Genomic DNA, 18532 nt, shown 5'->3' with positions numbered 1-18532 from the left:
AATTAGATTACTATTTCCATGGGGTCCAGGTTGGAAATTAATGGAATACCTCCTCCTTTGTGGACCTTAAGCTTTGCCCTCTTCATCTTGTCTATGCCTGCTTTAGCCTTACTTGCATAACCATGGCAACAGCAGTAGTGGGCGGTGCTTTTCTCTCCGCTTCTCTGCAGGTATTGTTTGATCGCTTAGCTTCCCGGAGTATCATAGACTTCATCCTCCGAAGAAGATCAGACGAGGGATTGCTCATAAAGAAGCTCACAGCTACAATCTTGTCGGTCGAGGCAATACTGAAAAATGGGCTGAAGAGGCGAACTACGAACCCAGCTGTAAAAGAATGGTTCAGCGAGCTAGAAGAAACCGTAAATGATGCAAAGAATCTCTTGGATGAGATGCACACCGAAAGGTCAAAAAATAAGCCAGGAAGCAGATCAAGAATCAAATTGATGCAAGAGATACTTGACAGATTGGAGCACGTGAGCGAGCAGAAGGATGTTTTCAACTGGCGGACCCCGTCACACATATCGCCGACTAATTCGATTTCAGTCGATGAATCTAGTATATGCGGCAGGACTAATGATAAAGAGGCCATGGTCAGCATTTTGCTCTCAGATAATCTGACTGGCCAAGACGTAACCCGAGTGATCGTGATCGTGGGTGTTCCTGGGATCGGTAAGAGTACACTTGCTCAGCTCATGTACAGCGACAGCAGAGTCCAAGGGTACTTCGACCTCAAAGTATGGGTCTGTGCTTCAACTGACCTAAACATATACACGGTGACAAAGACGATCTTCGAAGCAGTCACTAAGTTGCCTTGTGATATCGAGGATCTTAATCTGCTTCAACTGAGATTGAAGGAACAAGTTACTGGCAAAAGAGTTCTACTTTTGTTAGACGATGTCTGGAATATTGAGGATCGCATAGAATGGGAAGTTCTAAGAAGCCCCTTCCAATTTTGCCAGCAGGGGAGTGGTATAGTTGTCACTACACAGAGTAAACATGTTGCCGGGACAATACGCACTCTTCCAGCCTATCATCTGAACCCGCTGCCTTGCGAAGATAGTTGGATTCTGTTCTCCAAATATGCATTTGATGGTGGATCCTTGATTACTGATCCGGGGCTAGAAGTGATTGGCAGAGAGATAGTTAACAAGTGCAGAGGGATTCCTTTAGCTATCAAGAGCCTCGGGATTCTTCTCCGAACAAAGCCGGATCGTGAAGAGTGGGATAGGATACTGAAAGATGACATATGGGACTCATCACACGACATGACAACCGTTCTGCTAAGGGTAAGTTTTAGCCTATCATCGATTTTCTACGGTATGTTTTCATGTCTCATATGTTGATTTCTTGGATATATGTATAGATCAAAAATGGAATTGCCAAAGGGCGAGAACCAATTGCTGTGGGTAGTGGCAACTGTTTGGTGGCTTCCAAACAGCATTGGCAGATGAGGAATATTCAGACCAAGCGAGCGAGGCTTCCGATATATTGTGTTCTGTGGCTCATTGTATTGGGCATCCTGAGTGTTGCAGTATTTGAAACTGCAAACAAAGTTCAGATTACTAAGAGGAAGGAAGATCTGGCCAGTATGTGCAACGGGAGGGCCAAGACGCTCCAGGATCAATTCGAACACCAAGTTAACAACACCAACACCCTCGCAATCTTTCTCACACAACTGCATAGATTAGATCGCCTCCTAGACAAAGAACAGGTAATAGCTGCTTGTTTTAAGTCCCTTTGCCATTCGGAAGGACTTAAGCATCAGCAATGTCGGGACGCTCTTCTAATTGTGGTACTATGTGATTTTGCAAAAAAAGAGCGAGGAATTTCTCAGGAACTACATGTTGGCTACTGTCCACATCCATCCATTCCTGGAGGCAGTGACCGTCGAAGGTTCGATTATCAGAAACGAATATAATTCAGTCATGGCGACTCAAAGCATGGACGTAGACAGTTCTGCACTGCGCCTGAATCCGGGAAAGGTAAATGGATAGTCTTCAAACATTTATCTTGTGATGATAAACGTTTCTTCTTGAGCTGCAAGTTTCCGGAAATGCCATCCTGTCCTTATCTGCAGGGAGATATTCTTAAGGCATTGGCCACGGGGAAGACTGTTATCTCAAGAGCTTTCAAGCATTTTGATTCTCGTCATGTTCGTTTCGCAATGGCTTACCCCATTTACAAGGTTTCATTTTCCGGAAACTCGACAGTGGACCAACGCTGCAAAGCCGCTGCAGGGTGAGCATCCTTTTCCTTCCCTTTCCTCTCTTTTGAAGGGAAAAATATTCATCAGTCTACTACTCAGCACAGGTACATGGGAGCGATCTTCAGATTCGACTCATTTGCTGAGCACGTACTAGGGCAAATAGATGGAAGGCATACAATCTCTGTGTCTATATATGATGCAACCGAATCTCCTGACTGCCTGCTTTTGTATCGGTGGGGAAATCACGAGAACTCTCAGTCCCTTCTGCATGAAAGCGAGCTCAAACTCGGGGATCCATGCCGGAGATATAGGATCATGTGCCGGTCAGTCCATCAAAACTGCTCCATCCAGTGCAGCCCCAACTCTTAGCCAATTCTTTCCATTCTGCCAAGCAGACAGTTGAATTCCCCATACTCTTTTCTCTGATGTTGCAGGTACCAACACAAGGCACCCCTCCCCTGGATCCCAATAGTGTTCTCAGGTTTAACCATCGTGATCGGACTCCTACTAGGATGTATACTTACAGGATCGACAGTTCATAGTCTGAAAATTCAAGAATTGAATGCTCAAGCGGAGGCTTTCAACACCGCAAATTCTCAGGTACTTACAATTTGCAGCAATATTTTATTCTACTCTATCCCATGCATCCTTATTCTGTTTTCTGTCTTCTCTCAGTTTCTGTCAGAAGCTTCCCTGGAAATCAGAAAGCCTGCATACAGCATACTCGGTAAGATTGAGCTCTTATGGTCTCCGACTTACAGGCATGAACTTCCATTGCAAGACAAATTCTTAACAGTACTAATGTATTCATTCCCCACAATTGCAGAAACTCTACGACTGGTGCTCAGAATGGAACTAACTTCACCCCAAAGGGACTACATTCAAGTTGCTCAAGAAGGCTGCGAGAGACTGATAGATTTGATCTACGAGGTTCTTGAACAGGAAAACTCAAACCTCCAGATGTGACAGAGCAACTTGCCCTTTGAAGTTCAATCCACAGAGAGCAGAACATGAACAAGTCTCCTTGGTCAGCGAATCTTTAGGCATTGATAGCTATTCGAAAGGCAAACTCAGCAATGATAACAAACCCGAATACAATAAAGCTGTGAATTTTATGAACGTGTTTGCCATCTGTGAAAGAAGCAATAGAGATCCAATCTATATTGAGCACCAAAAAGGTTCAAACTTTCTTGTTCATAAGATTGAAATATACAGTAATTTGTAATCTTCAGTTCGAATCAGACAACTTCAACCAAGAAACAGCACCATTGCCGTAATCCCATCCCTTTCCTCCAAGAACAAACAGCCTTACTAGCTAACAAAGATTGCATTGCAATGCCCTAATTACCAAAAGTCCTATGCCAACGGCTTCTAAGCCCTCTCACCCCTGATCCTGCGGGCGAGCTGGATGTCCTTGGGCATGATGGTGACCCTCTTGGCATGAATCGCGCACAGGTTCGTGTCCTCGAATAGCCCAACAAGGTACGCCTCGGCGGCCTCCTGGAGGGCGGCGACGGCGCTGCTCTGGAACCTGAGGTCGGTCTTGAAGTCCTGGGCTATCTCCCTCACCAGCCGCTGGAACGGCAGCTTCCGGATCAGCAACTCCGTGCTCTTCTGGTACTTCCTGATCTCCCTCAGCGCCACCGTCCCGGGCCTGAACCTGTGCGGCTTCTTCACTCCTCCGGTCGCCGGTGCCGACTTCCGTGCAGCCTTCGTGGCCAGCTGCTTCCTCGGCGCCTTGCCTCCAGTCGACTTCCGGGCAGTCTGCTTCGTGCGGGCCATTTCAGCTTCTCTCTCTCAAGAAATGATTTCGGTTCCTGATCAACAGATCTTCCGTGCGTCTGTCGGCGAAATGGAGCGATGGGAGATGGCCGGAATCTTGTCGCCGGCTTATATAGCAGAGGAGGCGCAAAGGCGGGATTTTTAAATGTTTGAGCAGATGTTTCCAGATTTTGGAGGAAGATCTCAACCGTTGAACGATACTTAATCGGGCAGTCATAAGAGGCTCGTACGGACTTCACGCGGATAGAGATCCGTGGACTCTGTGAACAGCCAATGAGAGAGTTTCTTTTAAGCGGCGGCCGTGAATTAAGTTGGGGTGTATTATGGGCTGGCCGTCAGACCCAACATGCCATAATCTGCCCAAGCCCATCAGGCCCACTTATTCCGTTGTCCGTTTCCAATCCTGGACCATGAACCAAACGGGGTCTTACAATGCGTTTGTTTTCGGAGTTAAAGTCACGAATTTGTGATTGTGATTGTGATTGTGATTGTAGAAGAAGACAAAAATATATGGGGCCTACCAGTTTGACTTTTGAAATATAAAATGAATGGAAGGTAGAGATAATTAATTATAATGAGATTGTATTTTAATAATATATGGGGCCCACCAATTTGACTTTTGAAATGTGTGTTTTGTTGTGTAGTGTTTTGAGTTAAAGTTAAAGTTAAAATCTTAAATCACGACTTTAAAAACAAACGGAGCGTTAGATTCTGTGTTGAAATTGAATTAATTAGGGCGAAATTAAAAATAAAAAGTCTAATATAAATATATACATACTTTTTCAACACGTCGAGCTAGTTAGGTGCCCACGAGACGCCGTAAGCTAGAGGCTGTTGGACTAATTTAATTTGGATCCTATCTTTAGAACATATACCATGTTCATTAATTGGCTATCCCCAATTAATTAGTCGTGTTACTTCTAGGGCACACTACTAAAAAGTAGACCGTATTAGAAAAAGAATAACAGTAAAAAAGAAAAGAATTGTTATAAGTATACATTTTGTAATATATGTGTGTATATATATATATATAAACTCTAATATGTATAACAAAGTCAAAATATGCCATTTTAATTTTATCATGGCAATAGGAACCATGATTGCAACAAAACCTTACTTAGGCCTTACTATGCAAAGAAAAAGCCCTTCATAGGTCCTATAGAACACAATATTCACAATGGCACGCCCACAAAAGTCTTTAGAATGACGAATAACGCTTACTTGTTGTCATGATAAAAATATCGAGACATACGTCTTCGAAGGACCAACATCACATGGTAAAGTATTGTGCGGTGAAATTTTATTATTGGAATGACCGAGCAAGATGTAGGCAAAATTAATTTATCGAGATATAAAGACTATGTAATACTAGTGCAGATTATAATTATTTCATTGCATTAGAGAATCAAATTGGTCAATACTAATACTTCAAGCATTTGGCCCAAGAGAAGATATATATATATATATATCACAAAAGCAAGCATGCATCCATGTCTGCCTGTCTGCGTACGTAAATCCGCATGTAAAATGTGAAAATCATATCTCATGCATGGCAATGGCATGCCCCTGCAGGAAACAAACAGTCCCCTTTTCGATCCCCATCGCCCATTGATCCTCAATCAAATCCATTTCCTTGGGATCCTTCTTATGAGATTGTTTTACTCCAAGAATGAATTATATGGAAAACAGGTCTGTTCCTTATTTTCTTGGACATAAAAAACATGGCTGCTTTGGTGAGAAAAAGTCCGGACGAGTATTTATTTTCACTCAAAGGCTTTTCTCTTACTTGTGCTTTTAGTATCATTTTTTTTTTCTCCTTACGTTATGAGAGAGAAGTGAATGCTGCGATTCTTCTCATTCTTCTGATTGTTTTCTGAATGTAACAGATGCAGGAATTTCTCGTGAATTACATCACCACCATTGCATTTCAGTATCCGCTGTTAGCAGATCTGTTATACGCAGAAAGAGTGACCAGTGGCGAGAGGGAGAATTTGGAAAGACAGCATGGCTGGAAGATAAAGACAGACAAAGAAGTTGCACCCGTCCAAGACATGCATGCGCCGATCATGTTCTATGCTAAAGCCAAACCTAGTATGTTTTCAAAGGATGTTCTGTCGGGGGAGGCAAATTTTGGAACCTGAGGTGAGGCTTCTATTCCGGAGACATGATTTCCAGCTATTTACATTTTCATGAGCATAATGCCGGTAGATCGCCTTCACATTCTGAAGGCATGAGAAAGCGGATTCACCTTTCCAGCTCTTCAGGTCTCATCATTTTGCTTTTGGGCTGTATTATCCCGTTTACAAAACTCAGATTTTGCGTAACACGACAATGGAGGAGCACGTTGCAGCTACCGGAGGGTGAGTATCATCAGGTTCTAACTTCTAGTAAAACAGCGGAACCTTTTGCAATTACTACTGTGTCCTGTAAGAAACTAATTCTAATAAATCTTTGCTATTTTTGGGATATCTTGAATTATTGTACTATATACTGTGCTGCAGTGTGACCGTGCAACTGGAAGCAGATATCTCGGAGGAGTTTTTGATTTTGAATCTCTCGTGGAGAGTACACTCCAGCAACAACATGATGGAATTCAGACAGTCCCAGTGACTGTTCATGATGTATCGAACTCTTCTGATTTGCCCTTTCTGTTGTATGGTCAACAACAATACAACGGGAGTGAGGATCACTCTTTGTCCCATGAAACCAACCTTCAATTAGGTGATCCGTTTCAGAAGCATAAGATGATATGCAGGTAACTGCATTGATCTGATCACAACATATAAATTGACTCAGGCATCTTTCTCTTTTTGGAAGCGACGAAGAAATAAAACTCCACGGTTTTAGCATTAATTATACGCTGATCTTGCAGGTATTGTGAGAAGGCGCCTGTATTTTGTGTAGCAGTTTTCATCACATTCTTATTCTTCATGGTTGGGCTGCTATTAGGAGCTGTATTTTGTGGTGCCACATTTTATGTTCTAAAGATTGGACAGGCTACACTCAGAATCGAGAAACTAGAAGTTCGAGCAGAAGCTGCTAATTCCGCTAACGGCTAACTCGCAGGTACTTCAAGGCCGACACTCTAAAGATCTGTTGTTCGCCAACACAGTGCAAGTTATTATCTCACAATTTGAGTGTCTTTTGCTTTCTCTCATCTCAGTTCATTGCCACTGCTTCACGAGAATCTGAACGACCGCATATGGTATCCTTAATATCAGCCTGATTCTACTGGAAATGTCATCTCTCTTGCGATACATGATCCAGCCCCTTCCGAACATCAAATGCATTAATTTTTTCCTACATGACTGCAGAAAATCCTGGGCTGCTTCTAAACATGGAGTCCAGTTCGACCAAAGGGGACTATGCTTGTAATCTCTGGCATGCTGCAATATACTGATATCCTTGGTCCATGAGTTGCTGATGGGAAGAAACTGGAAAACCGCCAAAACCACAGTAACATTCCTGATATTGGAAATTTGATCCTTTCATTGCTGCTATATTCCTGCGGTCAGTCTGCTTGGTCCGCTGAATGACAGAATAAAATCATGCTAGATGATCATTAAGGAATCAACGTGAATTTCACGATTGCGTGCCACGACTTGGATGAGGACTATAATTTTTTATTTCCTGTTGATTACCCTTCGTCTTGTTTCTCTGTACATTCAAATTCCGATACTTCTTAGAATTTAACGTTTCTGTTCCCACTTGCGGTCTTTGCACTTCTGTATGGGATGAGTGAGTCCAAAGTTGAAACGCTGCAATCAATTCGGTCATGATTGTTCCGTCCTCCCTTCATCAAAAATCCCTCATTCACTTTTGGAAAGCGGTCTAAAGATTGCTTTGGGTGGGGCAGGTCAGCGCTTGGAAATGAAGATGGTTCGGGTATTAGAGTTCTGGTACTAACAATGAGGTGTTGGCTCGATTCATATTTCTGTATCCTGCAGTAAAACAATATGGAAACCAATGTTTCTCCGCACAATTTCGACTTTAGAGCAAAGATAAGAATATAAGATGTATAACCTATCGTGTATCCCAAGCAGAGATGCTCTAGCATTAGAATTCCATAATTTTCTGTTTGCATCCCTTCTCCCAGCTTCGCCTCACATGCTTACTGGCAGGTTTTTGTTCTTCCATCAGTTCTGTTTCTCCAAAACCTTTCATCCTTCGGAAAGCAGCATTGCAGTTACAACAGGAAATACTTTGGATCACAATCAGTCCAATAAAACATCCATAATCGATTAGCTTTAGGATTTTTTTCGGTCCACCAACACCGTCCCTCACAAGGAATTCAATGGTGATCGCAGGTTCCCAGAGGTCCTAGGGGACCATAAAGAGTCAATCGTAAGGAGGTCACTCTTGTGTAATATCAATATAGCAGACTGCACTCTTTTATAATTTGCAATATTGGATATGACAGAAATACAATAGCTACTACTGAATCATATATTATTTTATGTTCACTGTGTTGCTCCATTTAATACTACACGCGCACCAGGTCGTGTCCAGACAATTATGGAGACCTGTTGCGATGATCAAACTTCATGCAACGAACTTTAACTCTGTCAGATCGGGATGTCAGGATTTTTATTGTCAGCCACCTCATCTATCAAATCTATCAGCCTCTTGCAGCCTTCTTGAGCAACTCGAACATAGTCCTTCTGGGGTGATCGCAGTTCCGTGCTCAGAACCACCACTAGAGTTTCTGCAATTCCAGGAAAGAGAAAAGAACATTAAAGGAGTCCTAAAGGCAGCATCACTAACCGAACTCGTTTAGGTGTCTCCGACAGGGCAAGAGTTCAATCATACCAAGGATGCTGTTCACTGGCATTTTGATCTCCCCTGAAGCCACTGCCAGGAACTGAGATGAAAAGAAAAAAATATCAGAAGATACGTGGAGGAAACAGTGTATGGATGAAGTACTGTAGAATTTGTGGAGGAAAGGAAAAGTACTGAGGAGCTGGCAGCATTAACAGCTTCCGCTTAAGCCTCCAATTCTTGAATTCTCAGACTATGGATCGCTGCCCCGAGAAACATACATCCCAACAGTAAACCTATTGCAATGGTTAAGCATGTGATCGAGATTACAATCCAAGAGAGGGGAGCCTTCTGGTGGTACCTGCAATATCAGTTTCCAAACAGTGAGCGTGTTAGCAGATATGGAACCAATGAAACAACAAAGCTCCGGGGAACAGAACTGATAGAGGATAAGTAACAACACTGCATTGGCTTTTCAATTGTTTTGCCAGTAAAGTATTCGGAATATTGAAGAGGGGAACTGCAATGAACCGAGCAGTACTTCAATGGACTTACCAACATGTGATATTATATTTCCGGAACGGGTCCCCCAGTTCAAGCCTGCTCTCATAAACATGAAACTTGTTGCTCTTATAATCTCCAGAATCAAACAGCAGAAAGTACTCAGTGGAGTTAGTTACATCATGTACAGCCACTGAGATCGTCTGATTTCCGTCGAGTTGCCCGAGTACGTGCTCTACCAAGGAGTCAAAATCAAAGACCAATGCAATGTACCTGTACCCAATTCCCAATATTCACAAATGCAACTGCTTCAGATGTTTGCTTTTCTTGGAATAGGAAAAAGAGAGAAATCCTCACCCAGAACCTGCTCTAATGCGCTCTTCCCTCGTTGAATTGAAGATTCGACACGCAGAATAAAGGGGAACAATCAGTGCAAAACGAAGATGGTGAGGATGAGTCTGCTTGAAATAGAATGGCCTTGATATAACAGTGTCTCCTGTGGCTATTGCATTCATAATATCCGTCTGCAATTGCTACAATAGTGAGATTTATCGAATCTCGTAGTTGCAAGAAGGACAATACGTTGGGGAACCGGAAATGACTAGTTTACCTTGGCTAAGATGAGAGGTGCCAAAGGGTTATCAGTTCTGGTTGTGTAACATCTCATGACAGGCTTATATTCATCGGGGACATTGCGTAGTGCATCCAATTGTGTAGTGCTTAAATTGTGTGCCACGATTTGTATGAGGACTATCATTTTTTATGTCCTGTTGATTACCCTTTGTATTTTTTTCTCTGTACATTCAAATTCCGATACTTCTTAGAATTTAAAGTTTCTGTTCCCACTTGCAGTCTTTGCACTTCTGTATGGGATGAGTGGGTCCAAAGTTGAAACGCTGCAATCAATTCGGTGATGATTGTTCCATCCTCCCTTCATCCAAAATCCCTCATTCACTTTTGGAAAGCGGTCTGAAGATTGTTTTGGGTGGGACAGGTCAGCTCTTGGAAATGAAGATGGTTCGGGTATTAGATTTCTGGTACTAACAATGAGGTGTTGGCTCGATTCATATTTCTGTATCCTGCAGTAAAACAATATGGAAACCAATGTTCCTCCGCGCAATTTCGACTTCAGAGCAATGATAAGAATATAAGATGTATGACCTCTCGTGTGTCCCAAGTGGAGATGCTCTATCATTAGAATTCCATAATTTTCTCTTTGCATCCCTTCTCCCAGTTTCGCCTCACATACTTACTAGCGGGTTGTTCTTCTTCCATCTGTACTGTTTCTCCAAAACCTTTCATCCGTTGGAACGCAACATTGCAGTTACAACAGGAGATACTTTGGATCACGATTGGTCCAATAAAGCATTCATAATTGTTTAGCTTAAGGATTTTCTACAGTCCGCCGGGACCGTCCCTCACAAGGAATCCAATGGTGATCGCATGTTCCTAGAGGTCCTAGGGGACCATTTGGTGTCAATTGTTAGGAGGTCACTCTTGTGTAATATCAATATAGCAGAATACACCCTTTTATACTTTGCAATAATGGATATGACAGAAATACAATAGCTACTAATGTATCGTATATTCTCTTATGTTCACCCCATCGCTCCATTTAATACTATACGGGCACCAAGTCGCGTCCAGACCATTATGGAGACCTGTTGCGATGATCAAACTTCATGCAACGAACTTTAACTCTGTCGAATCGGGATGTCAGGATTTTTATTGTCGACCACCCACCTCGTCTATCAAATCTATCAGCCTCTTGCAGCCTTCTTGAGCAACTCGAACATAGTCCTTCTGGGGAGATCGCAGTTCTGTGCTCAGAACCAGCACTAGAGTTTCTGCAATTCCAGAAAAGAGAGAAGAACATTAAAGGAGTCCTAAAGGCAGCATCACTAACTGAACTCGTTTGGGTGTCTCCTACAGGGCAAAAGTTCAATCATACCAAGGATGCTGTTCGCTGGCATTTTGATCTCCCCTGAAGCCGCTCTCAGGACCTGAGATGAAAAGAAAACAATATCAAAAGATACATGGAGGAAACTTTGTGTGGATGAAGTAGAGTAGAATTTGTGGAGGAGAGGAAAAGTACCGAGGAGCTGGCAGCATTAACAGCTTCCACTTGAGCCTTCAATTCTTGAATTCTCAGACTATGGATTGCTGCTCCAAGAAGAATACATCCCAACAGTAAACCTATTACAATGGTTAAGCATGTGATCGAGATTACAATCCAAGAGAGGGACGCCTTCTGGTGGTACCTGCAATATCAGTTTCCAAACAGTGAGTGTGTTTGCAGATACGGAACCAATGAAACAACAAAGCTCCAGGGAACAGAACTGATAGAGGATGAGAAACAACACTGCAGCGGCTTTTCAATTGTTTTTGCCTGTAAAGTATTTGGAATATTGAAGAGTGGAACTGCAACGAACCGAGCAGTACATCAATGGACTTACCAACATGTGATCTTGTATTTCCGGAACGGGTCCCCCAGTTCAAGCCTGCTCTCGTAAACATGAAACTGGTTGCTCTTATAATCTCCAGAATCAAACAGCAGAAAGTACTCAGTGGAGTTGGTTACATCATGTACAGCCACTGAGATCGTCTGATTTCCATCGAGTTGCCCGAGTACGTGCTTTACCAAGCAGTCAAACTTGAAGAACGTTGCAATGTACCTGGACCCAATTCCCAATATTCACAAATGCAACTGCTTCAGATATTTCCTTTTCTTGGAATAGGAAAAAGAGAGGAATCCTCACCCAGAACCTGCACTAATGTGCTCTTCCCTCGTTGAATTGAAGATTCGATACACGGAATCAAGGGGGACAATCAGTGCAAAATGAAGGCGATGATGACACTGCTTGAAATGGAATGGCCTCGATATAACAGTGTCGCTTGTTGCTATTGCATTCATAATGTCCGTCTGCAATTAGCTACAATGGTTAGATTTATTGAATCTCGTAGTTGCAAGAAGGACAATACGTTGGGGAACCGGAAATGACTCGTTTACCTCGGCTATATATTCATGGGGGACATTGGGTAGAGACCGGCACGGAAACGTTACTCCCCCCAGAAACGGGAACATAGAGAAAGGTCCCAAAACGTAATTATAGAAGACTTCCCTGCACTATTACATAAGAAATATAAAAATGTTCATCAGAAGATTATCCTGCAAGTTCTTGCTTATTCATCTTTCAAACAATCTTCTACACGAGCAGATCAAGCTACCAATTTTTTTTTTTTTTGCTTTTTGTTTTTGATAAACGGAGTTCTTCATTCACTTCAAAACAATATTTACCAAATGTTAAACACAGAAAAAATGGAAAATAGATTTCCAAGAAGAAGCTGCATGTACCTGATCGTCGTCTAACACGGGGTGCATTCTAAAAACCTGTGTTAGGAAGATCACAAAGGAGAAGGAGTTGTTAACGTGGTACCCGAATTGATCCTGCAGCATTTTTGCTCGTAAATCACACATGCTGGCCAGCTTTCCATTCCTCTTGTTAGTGTGAAACTTATTTGCACTTTTGAAGACAGAGATGCTTACAATCACCAATAAGATGAGCCAAAGCACACAGTACAAGGGAAGCCTTGCTTTCTTGGACCTGCTGTTCCTACTCAGTGGCACCAAGTTATTTCCAATAACATGTAGGTTTCGATCAGTGGCCTGTTCGGTTCTGCTCTTTTGCACTGTTTTTCGAGCTTTAGTTCCTTTTCTTAGCTGTCTCCAGCAAATTAGCATATTAGACCAGGAAAGATGCCAAACAGGATGAGAAAGGGCTTACATGAACTCACCTTTAAAAGAATGTCGGTCATATTGCGCAACGAATCCCATGCTTCATCCTTCAGAATCTTATCCCATTCCTCACGATCTGGCTTTTCCCAGAGAAGAACGCCCAATGTTTTGGCAGCTATAGGAAGCCCTCTGCACTTCCGGACAATGTCTCTTCCTATTGCCTCTAGTTTAGGATCAGCAGCGGGGCATCCAACATCAAATGCGTCCCTTGAGAACAGACTCCAGCAATCTTCATCTGAGAGTGGGTTTAAATGATGGAGCGGGAGAGTCCGCACAGTACCCGCTACATTTTCGCATCGTGTAGTTACAATAAGGCAACTTCCCAGAGCGCAGAATCTGAAAGGACTTCTCAGGACCTCCCATTCTCTACAATCCTCGAAACCCCGAACATCGTCCAGAACAAGTAGGAGCTTCTTGCCCACCAGTTGTTCTCGTAATCTAACTTGGAGCAGATTAAGATCATCAACGTCACAAGCAGCCGAAGTGACTGCTTTGAAGATAGTCTTTGTCACAGAGTAAACATCTGTTCTACTTGAAAGACACACCCATACTCTGAGATCAAAATGCTCTCCCACTCTGTTATCATTGTACACAAGCTGAGCAAGCGTGGTCTTACCTACACCGGGAACACCGACGATCCCGATCGCCTTTATCGAGTCCTCATCAGCTGTATGATTCGACAGCAGAATGCTGACTATGCCCTCTTTGTCATCCACCCTCCCAACTACATCTGACTCGTGCACCTGTATTGAGGTTGTTGGCAAAATATATGACAGTTCAATCAGATCGAGAACGTCCTTTTGCCTGCTCATGTGTTCTAACCTCTCGAGAATCTCCCGGATGGCTTTGCTTCTCGATGATCTGCTTCTCGGTTTATCGTTTGACCCTTGAGCAGCAATCTCGTTCAACAGGCTCTGTGCTTCATTTATAGTACTTTCTAGCTCGCTCAACCACTCCGTAACGGCTGAATTGAGAGTTCGTTTCTTAAGAGCATCATGCAGCATCGCCTCAACAGACAATAGTGTTACTGTGAGCTTCTTCACGAGCCAGCCCTCCTCGAGTTTCCTTCCCCAGATATAGTCTCCGATCCCGTGGGAGGCCAACTTATCGATAAGCACCTGCAAGGAAGCCGCGAGAAAGGCTCCGCCGACCAATGCTCCTGCCATTTGGGTGGGTTATGTCAAATGAAAGAATAGCAGGTTGTGGTGAAGAAAAGAAGCAGTGAGGGTTATGTCAAATGAAAGAATAGCAGGTTCTGATTACGGGACCCGCACCGGAAGATACATGTTGACCCATTCTTGATTGAGGAAGTTTCAGGGCAAGTAGGATCATTGATATAGGACAAGCAAAGGGCCTCAAGAAGTCAATGGAAGAACTATAGTTCAACATCATGCATCAATGCCCATCCATTTTTTTTTCAGAGGGAAACTTCGTCATCCACTGGACCACAAGACAGTTGTGGATCAAGAATGAATTAGATTACTATTTCCATGGGGTCCCAGGTTGGAAATTAATGGAATACCTCCTCCTTTGTGGACCTTAAGCTTTGCCCTTCTTCATCTTGTTTATGCCTGCTTTAGCCTTACCTGCATAAACATGGCAACAGCAGTGGTGGGCGGTGCTTTTCTCTCCGCTTCTTTGCAGGTATTGTTTGATCGCTTAGCTTCCCGGAGCATCATAGATTTCATCCTCCGAAGAAGATCAGACGAGGGATTGCTTGTAAAGAAGCTCACAGCTACAATCTTGTTGGTGGAGGCAATACTGAAAAATGCGCTGAAGAGGCGAACTACAAACCCAGCTGTAAAAGAATGGTTGAATGAGCTAGAAGAAACCGTAAATGATGCGAAGAATCTCTTGGATGAGATTCTAAACTGATTGGAGTACGTGAGCGAGCAGAAGGATGTTTTCAACTGGAAGGCCCCGTCACACATATTGCCGACTAATTCTATTTCAGTTGATGAATCTAGTATATGCGGCAGGACTAATGATAAAGAGGCCATGGTCAGCATTTTGCTCTCAGATAATCTGACTGGCCAAGATGTAACCCGAGTGATCGTGATCGTGGGTGTTCCTGGGATCGGTAAGAGTACACTTGCTCAGCTCATGTACAGCGACAGCAGAGTCCAAGGGTACTTTGACCTCAAAGTATGGGTCTGTGCTTCAACTGACCTAAACATATACACGGTGACAAAGACGATCTTAGAAGCAGTCACTAAGTTGCCTTGTGATATCGAGGATCTTAATCTGCTTCAACTGAGATTGAAGGAAGAAGTTACTGGCAAAAGAGTTCTACTTTTGTTAGACGATGTCTGGAATATTGAAGATCGCATAGAATGGGAAGTTCTCAGAAGCCCCTTCCAATTTTGCCAGCAGGGGAGTGGTATAGTTGTCACTACACAGAGTGAACATGTCGCCGGGACAATACGCACTCTCCCAGCCTATCATCTGAACCCGCTGCCTTGCGAAGATAGTTGGATTCTGCTCTCCAAATATGCATTTGATGGTGGATCCTTGATTACTGATCCGGGGCTAGAAGTGATTGGCAGAGAGATAGTTAACAAGTGCAGAGGGATTCCTTTAGCTATCAAGAGCCTCGGGATTCTTCTCCGAACAAAGCCGGATCGTGAAGAGTGAGATAGGATACCGAAAGATGACATATGGGACTCATCACACGACATGACAACCGTTCTGCTAAGGGTAAGTTTTAGCCTATCATCGATTTTCTATGGTATGTTTTCATGCCTCATATGTTGATTTCTTGGATATAAGTATAGATCAAAAATGGAATTGCCAAAGGGCGAGAACCAATTGCTGTGGGTAGTGGCAACTCTTTGATGGCTTCCAAACAGCATTGGCAGATTAGGAATATTCAGACCAAGCGAGCGAGGCTTCCGATATATTGTGTTCTGTGGCTCATTGTATTGGGCATCCTGAGTGTTGCAGTATTTGAAACTGCAAACAAAGTTCAGATTACTAAGAGGAAGGAAGAACTGGCCGGTATGTGCAACGGCAGGGCCAAGACGCTCCAGGATCAATTCGAGCACCACGTTAACAACACCAACACCTTCGCAATCTTTCTCACACAACTGCATAGATTAGATCGCCTCCTAGACAAAGAACAGGTAATAGCTGCTTGTTTTAAGTCCCTTTGCCATTCGGAGGGACTTAAGCATCGGCAATGTCGGGACGCTCTTCTAATTGTGGTACTATGTGATTTTGCAAAAAAAGAGCGAGGAATTTCTCAGGAACTACTTGTTGGCTACTGTCCACATCCATCCATTCCTGGAAGCAGTGACCATCGAAGGTTCAATTATCAGAAACGTATATAATTCCGTCATGGCGACTCAAAGCATGGATGTGGACAGTTCTGCATTATGCCTGAATCCAGGAAAGGTAAATGTATAGTGTGCGCACCCGAATTTCGTCTCGTCGGGGCACGCATGCGCGAGCCTAAATGCAACGCGGCTTGGGAGTGTCCACCTTCCCGGGGACGCGCGACGGACGCACGTGAGAAGGAGTCGCCACTTGCCATTTTACGACCCAAAGGTCGAGGGCCGGCAAGTTACCCGGGTCTAGGGGTACGAGGTACACCTAATAACTAAGGCATATGGTCTGCGAAACCCGAGGTTCCGAATTCGGGGGTTCTGTTACATGCGAGCCTATATCTCGCATGCCCTATCGGTACTCTAGCTTGTCTAGACTTGCCATTTTTATTTAATTACCGCTTAATTAAGTTTCGCTCATCTCGCGCGTTTTGACACCGTAAATTCGAAAGAACACTCCGACCGTCCACTCTCCGACCGGAATTCTTACATAAATAAATGTACAACATAAACCCTTACATTGTTCTCTCAAATAAATAAAAATATAAAATACAACAATTGAATCCCGGTCGGTTCGCATTCGGCCATGATTTCACTCATGCTCACCGTATAGTTTTGGAAAAGACCAAAAATTAAATTAAATGCGCACTCGGTGTATGGGGGCATTGGACCCCGTAATCGACGGTTATAGGCGTTGGACCCAGTGTGAATCGAGTCCTAAAGGATCGGGCTCGATCCGCATAACAATCAAGTGCAAAAGATGTAACAAGGTAAGCTCAAATAAACAATCAATGGGGTTTTGTTATCACCGAATTTACGTGGATTAATTGATTATTAACCAAGGAATCTTGGCATACAAATCCTACCCTAAAACAAGCAAAAGGCAAGACGGGAATGGCATGTAGCATTCAGCATCATTTACCGGACCTGACAGACTGTATGTGTCAGTGACCAAGTCTCGAATGTGTGGGTTGATTTTAAATTGTTATGTATCGTGACACTTTGATTATGATAAGTTATTATAGAATGTGGATTTTGACACGAGAATCCTACAACCTAGTGCCTAGCCCGCTATCCCCATTATGTTTTCTATTAGGCCGAGTATGCGATTAAGTCAAATTTTGGTATCTTAAATCGTTATTCCCGATCTAACTACCCAAGATCATGCATAGATAACAATAAATTGTAAATACGCCTTTTTTTTGCCTTTGTATAGAAAATTTATTTTTTGAAAAGAGAGAGACTGCGCAATGCGGGCCACCTCGGCCTGTGACCGGCGTTGACTGATTCCCTGATTCTTCTAGGGTTATGCGAGAACCCCAAAAGGTCAAAGAAACGGTCAATCTATCCGGAAGTGATCTAAAAAGAACTTCCACACCCCGACTTGAGTTACCTAAAATTAGGAGGCCTCGAGTCAAAACATGCAAGTTCTTCCCAGACGTCCATGTCACATCGGATCACGAGTCTCAGATTTTAGTATGAAATTTGCGAATTTTGAAAAGAAGGCGTCAACACGTATTTGCAATTTATCGACGCGTATTTCTGATTAATTACCAATTCGTGCAAAATTATTAAGGTCGAGTGAATTAATTAGTCAAATGAACGTCCCGTTTACCCGATTGGTGAAATCATTAAGTTTAATTAAAATCCGCTGAATGCTTTATTTTATTTTTTGGGTTTCGAGCCGTCGAAACGATCAATAATAGATCGCCCGATAAACTCTAATTTCCAGTCATCTCGAAAAATTTGCATAAAGATCGAACAACATAATGTAGAATAATAAGGACTAATAAAGTAACAGAAAAAGGTTTCAAGAACTAAACTGAAACAAATCAAAAAAAAAATTTGGAGAATGATTTTTTTCTAAATTCTATAAAATTTGGAGAATGTCCGGGAAAGTATAAAATGGGCTAGGGTTTATTTGAAATTAATTTTTTGAAATTCAGGGCTGGTTTTAAAATGAATAAATGTTGCAGGGACTAAATTGAAACAAATTGAAAAGTTTACTGGAGCGATTTTAAACTCTAAAAAATTCGGAGGATGTGCTAGAAATAATGAAATAGCCCAGAGTATGTTTGAAATGAATTTTGAAATTTAGGGCTGATTTTTAAAAAATAATAAATGCTCCAGGGACTGAATTGAAACAAATGGAACAGTTTGCTGGAG

General features: G+C 42.8%; 4 protein-coding genes and 1 long non-coding RNA gene across 7 annotated transcripts; 3 read left to right on the top strand and 2 right to left on the bottom strand.

Annotated features, from left to right (window-relative positions):
- The first annotated feature begins 13 nt into the window (after positions 1-13).
- Positions 14-3383, top strand: LOC116211368. The gene is made up of 8 exons (XM_031545722.1): positions 14-1286; positions 1364-1711; positions 1818-1982; positions 2078-2238; positions 2311-2529; positions 2641-2806; positions 2882-2933; positions 3033-3383. Exons 1-8 carry the CDS (start codon positions 123-125, stop codon positions 3170-3172), a joined length of 2415 nt encoding a protein of 804 aa, XP_031401582.1. The 5' UTR covers positions 14-122; the 3' UTR covers positions 3173-3383.
- Positions 3341-4105, bottom strand: LOC116211372 (histone H3.2). The gene has a single exon (XM_031545730.1). It carries the CDS (start codon positions 3986-3988, stop codon positions 3578-3580), a length of 411 nt encoding a protein of 136 aa, XP_031401590.1. The 5' UTR covers positions 3989-4105; the 3' UTR covers positions 3341-3577.
- A 1760-nt stretch (positions 4106-5865) lies between these two features.
- Positions 5866-7628, top strand: LOC116211375. The gene is made up of 4 exons (XR_004157652.1): positions 5866-6348; positions 6490-6743; positions 6861-7054; positions 7152-7628. It is a non-coding gene; the product is annotated as an uncharacterized LOC116211375 (long non-coding RNA).
- A 2971-nt stretch (positions 7629-10599) lies between these two features.
- Positions 10600-14318, bottom strand: LOC116211369 (putative disease resistance RPP13-like protein 1). Of its 3 annotated transcripts, none has more exons than XM_031545725.1 (9): positions 13043-14318; positions 12795-12968; positions 12603-12695; positions 12258-12374; positions 12007-12170; positions 11704-11922; positions 11343-11508; positions 11199-11250; positions 10600-11094 (listed from the first exon to the last, which is right to left on the bottom strand). In XM_031545725.1, the coding sequence occupies exons 1-9, from the start codon at positions 14207-14209 to the stop codon at positions 10973-10975; spliced, it is 2274 nt and encodes a 757-aa protein (XP_031401585.1). In that variant the 5' UTR covers positions 14210-14318; the 3' UTR covers positions 10600-10972. The 3 variants fall into 3 exon arrangements, with proteins under 3 accessions (XP_031401585.1, XP_031401586.1, XP_031401583.1); XM_031545726.1 differs by having other exon boundaries at positions 12603-12638; XM_031545723.1 differs by having other exon boundaries at positions 12603-12968.
- A 600-nt stretch (positions 14319-14918) lies between these two features.
- LOC116211373 (putative disease resistance RPP13-like protein 1) lies at positions 14919-16547 on the top strand. Its single transcript, XM_031545731.1, has 2 exons — positions 14919-15740; positions 15818-16547. The coding sequence occupies exon 1, from the start codon at positions 15042-15044 to the stop codon at positions 15675-15677; it is 636 nt and encodes a 211-aa protein (XP_031401591.1). The 5' UTR covers positions 14919-15041; the 3' UTR covers positions 15678-15740; positions 15818-16547.
- The last annotated feature ends 1985 nt before the right edge of the window (positions 16548-18532 follow it).

The sequence above is a fragment of the Punica granatum genome, chromosome 6, assembly GCF_007655135.1.
Source record: "Punica granatum isolate Tunisia-2019 chromosome 6, ASM765513v2, whole genome shotgun sequence".
Taxonomy (NCBI): Eukaryota; Viridiplantae; Streptophyta; class Magnoliopsida; order Myrtales; family Lythraceae; genus Punica; species Punica granatum.
Note: the sequence above shows the minus strand (reverse complement) of the source record. Positions and strands in the feature narration are given on the sequence as shown.